Below are 9414 nucleotides of genomic sequence, written 5' to 3' on the forward strand. Positions count from 1 at the left end.
ATACCAGGGTGTGGAATTTAAACCCAGTAAACCAGAAAATACACATTACATTAGACATTTAAAAAGAATCAGACTAATAACACTATCACAAAGCTCAGTATATTTTATTTGAAGGAATACAACTGAAGCTGGACTACCAGGTTGTTGGAAAGGCTACCTCATAGCCCTGAAGTTCTGGAATAAACATTAGCATCTGCACAAGCCCAGTGTCTACATGCTTTTTCTCCAAGTATAGCACTATGGTTTGCCTCCTACATCTCAAAGTCATGCAGGCTTAGGTTTAGTATCAGCCCTAAACAGTTTGATAAGTGATTGACTGGCACAGTTTCTAAGGTTTGTTCATGTTTTATGTCTGATGCTGCAGGGTTACAATTGGCCTCCCTAAAATCTGAGCTGTATTGGGCAGGTTCAAAAATAAAATGGATGCACGAAATAAAAAAAAAAAAAAATGAAAAAAGCACTTTTTTCGCAAATTTTCCTCTGTCATGAATATATAGATTTAATAACAAATTTTCAGACCAAAAAAGAAGAAAAGCCTTTACATCCATTACCACATGCCCCTCCAGTGTCCACCTTATAACCAATTTGTTATGCTGGGCTGTTCAAACCCTTGGAATTTTCTATCTGCTACCCAAGTCAAGGTTAGAATAAGTTAAACTTTTGCCTCTCCGCTCAATTCTGAAAAATCTGCTTCTACCGGTTTATTATAGGAAAAACAAAAAAAAAATCCTATATCTATCTATTATAAAAAGAAATCCCGTCCTGGAAAGCAAAAGCAAAGGCTACGATACGTGATCTTCTCGGAAGACATTTTAAAGACCTGCGAGACCAAAGACACGCTTACAATCTATCAAACAGGACAATAGGCAGCAAAACATTAAGTCTTGTGAAGGATTTGAGCACACACAGATCCAGGGCTCTCAGCGCATATAAAGCGTATAAGGACAGTACGTTATAAATGAAATGTCGACATCTAAGCGAAGAAGAAAGCAGCGCGGAGAAAAGAGACTCAAATGCGTTGGACAGAAAAAAGAGCCAAAAAAGAATAATCGAGATGCAAATTCAGAAAATAAGGAAAGTAATTATCAGCCCGGAATAAGTGGAATTGAAAAAAAAGCACGTCCAATCCGGCTCAGAATTAAAAGACAAAGTAGAACTTCATAAAGATGTTTACAAATGTTGGTGCTAAACACATGCAGAGCAGGTTAGAGACTATGAAACCAGGGAAATTAGAAAGGCTCAAAAAAAAATGTTGGAGCTATACACATATGGAGAAAGTTAAAGGATATGAAAGTAGGAAAATTAGAAAATATAAAAAAAGGAAAGTAAAGATCGTAGTAGCGCAAAATAATTACTACACTATTGCACCTTAACACTTAATTCTACTTTATTCACATAAATTTACTTATTTATTATGTTCTACTATACTGTTGTCTTTCAATCTATTACTTTTTGTTAATCTAACTGATATTTTTCTAACTTTGCACAGTTTTTGATAAGTGGATCACTGCGTGTTGTCCTGTATAACTATGCATGTGACAAATAAAGAATCTTGAGAATTTCAAAAATGGAGTTTACTGCACATGCATTTATTGGTCACTTTGTTCATGTATATATATTTATCTGTCTGCTTATTTAAAAAGCTAAATTTACCCCAGGAGTCAAAAACGTTCTGTCTAGCCCTTGTACAAAAACCTAGACAAAAGCTGGGGTATCACCTTGGTAACCCCATGTACTTTTGTAACTGTTAGAGGAAAATAGCACGACTTTACAGACAGGAGTCCAAAGCAGAACTCTACTTACTTTTTTACTTTGTAAAAAAAATGATTAACTGCTGATGATGTAGATCGTTTTGTCTGTGCTGAAATTCCAAAGCAGAGAAACCTGTCCTGACCTCATTAAAAAGATTCAGCATATTGGGACTCGGAAGATTACAAAAATTGTTTTTACAGAAGTTCTCAAATAAAAGTGAAACTAATGAAATAGGAACAATTCAAAGAAATAAAAATCTTAAAAGTGTGTATCTGGAAAACCAAACATGGGGGTTGGCGAGCAAAGCCCCCTAGTTTATTTATAAAATTCAATTCGTCTGCATCCTCCAGAGATTATAATAAAATATTATTAATTATTATTATTATTATTATGTTGTATTTGTGTGCTTCATAAATACTGGAAATACATAAAAACTGGAAAGCATTAAACACTAAATAAAAGATACTGACAAGAAACAGTAAACCTTATTTAAAAAACAAAAGAGGAACAGAAAAAAAAAAGCTGCACTTAGAATTATACTGAATGGAAAAAATTCTGGAGCGTTTAAAATGTTGAACAGACAGAAGAAATATCCACAATGGTGCCTCATCCAGGATTGGTGTCTGTCTTGGGCCTAGTGCTGCTAGGATGGTCAACACAACTTCAAACTGTTTTAACCAGATTCGGAGAGGGAATGTATGGGTGGATTTACAATTTACTAAAATCGTGGACTGCTTTGACTGTTGCCCAAATAGGTAGTTATTGAAAAATGAACAACTAAGTAATCATTTAATTAGCTCTGAGCATAGTAATAGGGACTATAAAGAACTGGAAGAAAAAATGCTGCATGCTTTTGTGCCCCAAATATTGCAAACTTTTCACAAATGCCACCAAACAAGGGGGTAACCTGGTGCAAACAAATTCTAGTGGACAATGGCTATTTCAGAAATAGCTGCAATCACCTGTAATAGCCAAAGATTAACACATATTGCTTGGAGCACAAATAACATTGTAAAAAATGATGATGGGTTAGTATGACAATGTTCAGTACAACATGGCTTTTTGTAAAATAAAACAGCTAACCTTAATGAAGTTACTTGCATACATTTTCGATCTAAAATACTAACACAGATACATTCAAAAACAATAGCTGGAATGTTGAATCTATAACTCAGGCTTCAAAACATGGGCTAATATTTCTGGAAATTTCTGTTACAGGTGTATCATCATTTAAGAAATCTCTCCAAAAGAACTGGTAAGTTTAGTCTCTCCCTACAAAGTAGATTGAAACTCAACAAACATCGACAATTAAGCAGCAGGTTATACAAGTGGATGTGGCCACCTGGAAAACCACAGACATGATCTTACCATACCGGTTTCTGTGTAGCACTTGTCTGATTCTTGACAAACAAGTCAAACCTAGCAATCAGTTTGAATTCCAGCCAGTCAGTTTCTGAGTGTAACTTGAACATTTTGCACATTTCTATACAGATTTCTCTGTGGTTTTTTTTTTCCGTATTCCAAAAATATATATTTTAGATTAACTGGCACCTCTACATTGGCCTTCTACAAGTGAGTGAGTGTGGGTGAATAAGTGTACTCTGCAACAGAACTGCACCTAATAAAAGATTATTTCCTACACTTCTCCCAGTGTAGTGAGGAGTGCTACCCAATGCTACCACAGAGAGGCTCAGAACCTTAATAAAGTAGGCATATAGATGGACAATAGGCCATTTTATTTTTGTACATTTATTTTGTAACATAATGAATTGACTGAAAGCTTCCTGGCAAGACTGTTTTGCTTCTATAGCTTTAAGAATTAAATTATCATTTGTGTGAAACTTGCATATGCACAAAGTTGAACATGTTTTCAAAGTCCAGTTACTGTCAATATCTGCTCAATACTTTTCTGAACTTTCTTACTGTCGATATCTGCTCAATACTTTTCTGAACTTTCTTGACAGCAGAGACAAATCCCTGCTGTCAGGCATCAAAAGAATCTGGATGGGCTACTAACCCATCACAAAGAACAATAACATTCGAAAAAACATCAAAACCCATACTGATAATTGCTGGAATTTGGAGACGGCGTCTGGAGCTGTGGGGCAACAAGATCAATCACCGAGTCCATTTATTAAATAAGAGTGGCATTCCAAAGCACTCTGGCGTGAACTACAGCTAATTTAATTTCCCTTAAATGTCATCACAACTACCCAAGTACCATGCCACTTCAGGCGGTAACTCCATGATGTGTAAAGGCACCAGCTGAGGATGGGCAATATAGAAATCACATTGCCACAGACATACAGTATAAGACTACATTACCCATAGATCAACAGTGACAGAGAAATTATAATATATTTTTTTAAAAGATTAAAAAATGCTACAAACTCTTACATTATCGTCGTTTGGTATTACAATGTTAACGCATGTACCCATGTATAAGAGACAAAGAATTAGATTAAATATTTTGGGTTATGCACATGCCGCGTTACCGTATTTATTTCATTAGTCAAAGCCCCCAATACTGAGATCACTTTGAACTGTCTTTACTGTATTTGAAATTTTCTCATAAAATAATTGATCGATCAAGCTGAAATTAATGAAAGAAACTAACCAAAAGCTGTGTTACAATTTTCCTAACAGTAAATTTCTGTACGAGCTTATTCTACGAGTATGATAGGCACACGTCTAGTTAACGTGTATTACTTTGGGATGTAGGAGGACCCGGGGAAATCTGGAGCGTGCACACAATTCAGTGAAGCTAAAACGAATATATCAGAATTACACAATATCCTACGAATAACAAAGTAAATCGTCTGTAAGGTCCTGGTACTCACGAGCAGTTCGGGGAGCTCGTATAAATGAACTCCCAAATGCGCAATAGACGAGACATGTCGATTTATGAATTTGTGCTGTACCCCTGTAGCTATCCAAGCAGTCTTACCTGTCGAATGTCCCCGAGTCAATTGCCGCCCGCAGCACCCAGCCGATTAGTGGGATCCCTGCCAAGGATTTGATGTTCTTCAGCGGGATCCCCTTGCTGCCTCCCCTCGCCAGAACTAAGGCAGCTAGGTGCCTTTGATCCGTCCTTTGTCGCTTTTTCACATTTTCAGTGCTTTCGTTGCATTCTCGCTTGGTACACTTTTCGGTGCTCATGTTCCCTTCCTTGACCACGGTGGCTCAGTTTGTGCACTCCAGTTCTGTCCCAGTGTGTGTAATAAGCCAAGTCAGTTAAGAAGTTCTCAGACTTGAAGAGCAAGCAACACCGAATGCAGCCACACCACCCGGAAGTGACGCGACTCTATTGCCTAGCTCCGCGATCGACTTCAGAAATTTTAAGACTTGAGCAGCAGATTTATGGGACACTATTATGTCGAAAGGGAAGTCGAATAATAGAAAACAAAAATAGATAAAGGAGTTAGGTAACAATACTGAATAATACAAAGTCTTAAGAATACAGTGGAATCATATGTGGAATCGGATCTTGTCTTATCTCTCCAGCACAGGTGTTCAGAACTACGGCTACTCGCAAATCTAAAATGGAAAATATGATTTCAGGGAATAGGAGGATGAATAACTGTAACAATGTTTATATTGATCCGATTGATGATCTTCTTATTGATAAAGACGTAAAGATATAGCGCGGTTAATTTTGTATTTATATTTAAAACAGCGAATCTTTTTAGATTTCGGCATTTCGAAGAGTTTTTAAACTCTTTAAAGACTGTTCCGTGCATAATTCGATGATGGTAAAGTATATCATATTTACTTATAAAGACTTATAAAATATGAGTCGTAACTAAAAATCTGAAAGTAGCCATCCTGATTTTTCTTTGTATTGTGCGTTTATCATGTAACGAATACGTTATTGTGCTACTTTAGTTGAGCCAGTTACAAATCTAAACAAGTAAAGGTTGTTTCTGGATTCTTCATGTGTACGGTTCTTTCGGTGGACCAAAATAGTTCCTCTGTGGCTTTGGTCTAAATAACCACATTAGTATTTTTATTCCTTTAAAACATTCACACAGGCCAATTGAGAGTCGTCATAACCTTCCATGCACCACATTTGGGGATGTGGATGTTTTTGGATGAAATCCACGGAGACATGCACGGAATGTTAAAACTCAATACGGACGTTAATCAAGCAAGTTACCCGCCCATATCGGCTTAGGGGTGCTGATGGTTATCCTGAGTGCAGTGAGTGTAAACGAGTCCATCACAAGACACACTGAAACACACACCAAAATTATACTAAGCAAGTTTATAGTCGCCAATTAAACGGGCATGTGTGTCTTTAAAATATTTACGGAACACCGAATTATTATTATTATTACTTGGAATAGTTTTATCCAAGACGGCTTACAAAAGCAAACCTTAACACGCACAATATGAGACACTGTCAGAAATGTAGCACAATAACAGCTACTATTGAAAAGTAAAACCCAAACATGTACATTTCGTGATGAATGATTGGACGCAGCTTATATATATCAAGAAAAAGATAAGTGGAGTTAAAAATCTGGGCAGTCCCAAGTACTGGAAGAAAAATCCACATACACACTGGGAGAACGTGCAAACTCCTCACAGTGTGTAGTCATGGAATTTGTATCCAGGTTACTCCATTGCATGTGTGATGATGCCGTTACTAAATGAATGGCACAAAAATTACTCGGCAAAGCAAACTAATAGTTGTTTCAGGCCGTGGAAATAAGAGATTGTTCTCATTCTTGATCACTTTTTGTCGTATTTGTATGTGCTACTCTGAATTGCTAGCCATTCATTAAAAGGAAGTGTTAGGGGCGCAGTCAGTGTGTGTGTGTGTGTGAGTGTTTGTTTGGGAGCTAGGATGGGGAAATATCTCTCTACGATGGGCAACCTCAAACCCCTAACCAGAGTACATGTCAGCTAGGATTCGATTTGTACAAGAAATTGGCACCGGGCGGCCTCGCACAAAAGTAAAAAATGGGGCAATGTGGGAAATGAACGGATAGAAAACATTCAATGACGCTTTCAGTCTACGAGAGGGTTATTGTTATACAAGTTAGTGGATAATGACGCGTGTGAATGCACACGTCGACATACATACGTATTATTGTGGCGACCTCTCCGTAAGGTTCGAAAAGGAAGCCACAGGAGGACAAAAAAGTCAATCCATATCAGTTTACTCGGAGCAGACTAAGAAGAATACACAGATCTAAACCACTTGAAGTATTTACAACGATCTATAAACATCTCACTGTTATGGCCATGAGAAACGCCGTAATGAAAAAAAAAAAACTCCGGTTCGTGGAAGTACTGTACACAGAATCCACGTCACACTGAGCTCGTCCCTCCCACTTGCTCTCCCTTCAGCGCGTTCCTCCCATCCAGAAAAAAAAACCAATTCAGAAATCCCCGCCTCCTTTTTCTATTCTGGGTACCGCCCCTTTTCTTCCTTCAACAGTCTGCAGCTTCACTCTGTTGCGCCGTCTCCGCCCTCCGTCCTCCTTGCTGGGCTCAATTGACCTTCAGGTGTCGCCCTGGGCGGGATGTTACAGTATTAACTGAATTTGGCGATGCCGTGTTTATTTAATAGAAGTGGCTTGTTTAAACAGTGATCGCCTTTTGGAAGAGTGGAAGACCAGATAGAGGGCAGTACTATGTATTTTTTAGCGCGTACTTCCGCAGTCGGTGGCGGCGTGAAATAAACCGCCGCATTTGAGTGTTCCTCGTGTGCTTAACTGGGTAAGCTGTTGAAGTACAGTAACAGCAATATAGTAATTTAGCAATCAAAATGTAATTAAGATTAAGATATGATTTAGGAATTGCAAAACATGTACAATATTTCATTATATCAAACACCTTGCCCTATTGTTAGACAAGTTTCGCTTTTTTTTACTAGAAGCCTTTATACATATACTTCTTTTTAAAATAACACTTGGTAAATTTTGTCTTCTGACAATTTTATATAATAATGTTTATTATTTAACATTTTTATTTGAGGATTTAGTGAACAGATTTAAAGATTCAGTTACCACATTTAAAAAAAATATTTGTATAACAGTGAGTCATATTCAGAAACAGCTGATCAGCTTTTTAACAGTAATAAAGTCATATAGTATTTCAGTTTAAGTATTTTAAAAGTAGCACTGATTGGTGTCATTTTGGATGTCTGTGGGGTCTTTGACTGTAGTTCATATTTCTGAAACATAACATTATTTAAAGACCTGCTTGAATGATCAAAATATATTTACCTCTCAAAATAAAATTGCTGGCTGCTTTGGATCATGATTTACAGCAGATCTGGAACATTGTCAGTTATTTTTAGTGACATAGAAACAAGAAATTATAATGAGAAAATAATGTTGCTGTTAGGTTTTATAGATTGGCATTGACACAACAACAACAACATTTATTTATATAGCACATTTTCATACAAAAAGTAGCTCAAAGTGCTTTACATAATGAAGAAAAGAAGAATAAAAGACAAATAAGAAATTAAAATAAGACAACATTAGTTAACATAGAAAGGAGTAAGGTCCGATGGCCAGGGTGGACAGAAAAAACAAAAAAAAACTCCAGAAGGCTGGAGAAAAAAATAAAATCTGTAGGGGTTCCAGGCCACGAGACCGCCCAGTCCCCTTTGGGCATTCTACCTAACATAAATGAAATAGTCCTCTTTGTAGTTAGGGTTCTCACGGAGTCACTTGATGCTGATGGTTATACAGACTTCTGGCTTTTAATCCATCCATCATTGTTGGAACATCATGGTGCTTTGGGTAGATGGTGGTGGCACAAGCCACCACCAATAGGACACCGGAAAAGAAAACAGAAGAGAGAGTAGGGGTTAGTACAAATTTTGAATGAATAGTTATTATAATGAATTGGATATACAGAGTGTCAGGATTAAATTACAGTGAAGTTATGAGAAGGCCATGTTAAAGTAATGTGTTTTCAGTAGTTTTTTAAAGTGCTCCACTGTATTAGCCTGGCGAATTCCTACTGGCAGGCTATTCCAGATTTTAGGTGCATAACAGCAGAAGGCCGCCTCACCACTTCTTTTAAGTTTTGCTCTTGGAATTCTAAGGAGACACTCAGTTGAGGATCTGAGGTTGCGATTTGGAATATAAGGTGTCAGACATTCCGATATATAAGACGGGGCGAGATTATTTAAAGCTTTATAAACCATAAGCAGAATTTTAAAGTCAATTCTGAATGACACAGGTAACCAGTGTAGTGACATCAAAACTGGAGAAATGTGTTCGGATTTTCTTTTCCTGGTAAGGATTCTAGCAGCTGCATTCTGCACTAACTGCAAACGATTGATGTCTTTTTTGGGTAGTCCTGAGAGGAGTGCATTACAGTAATCTAGCCGACTAAAGACAAACGCATGAACTAATTTCTCTGCATCTTTCGATGATATAAGAGGTCTAACTTTTGCTATGTTCCTTAGGTGAAAAAATGCTGTCCTAGTGATTTTATTAATATGCGATTTAAAATTCAGATTACAATCAACGGTTACCCCTAAGCTTTTTACCTCCGATTTGACTTTTAATCCTAATGCATCCAGTTTATTTCTAATAGCCTCATTGTATCCATTATTGCCAATCACTAAGATTTCGGTTTTTTCTTTATTTAATTTGAGAAAGTTACTATTCATCCATTCTGAGATACAGGTTA

The 9414-nt window shown here is 37.1% G+C and overlaps 1 protein-coding gene across 1 annotated transcript in view; it reads right to left on the bottom strand.

The window, feature by feature from the left end:
* cmasa (cytidine monophosphate N-acetylneuraminic acid synthetase a) overlaps positions 1 to 5054 on the bottom strand; it is a 28494-nt gene extending 23440 nt beyond the window's left edge. The window contains exon 1 of the mRNA XM_028806653.2: positions 4700 to 5054. Within this exon, the coding sequence (XP_028662486.1) occupies positions 4700 to 4911 (212 nt within the window). The 5' untranslated portion in view covers positions 4912 to 5054. The remainder of the gene's footprint in view (positions 1 to 4699) is intronic.
* Between the last annotated feature and the right edge of the window lie 4360 nt (positions 5055 to 9414).

This window comes from Erpetoichthys calabaricus, chromosome 1 (genome assembly GCF_900747795.2).
Source record: "Erpetoichthys calabaricus chromosome 1, fErpCal1.3, whole genome shotgun sequence".
Taxonomy (NCBI): Eukaryota; Metazoa; Chordata; class Cladistia; order Polypteriformes; family Polypteridae; genus Erpetoichthys; species Erpetoichthys calabaricus.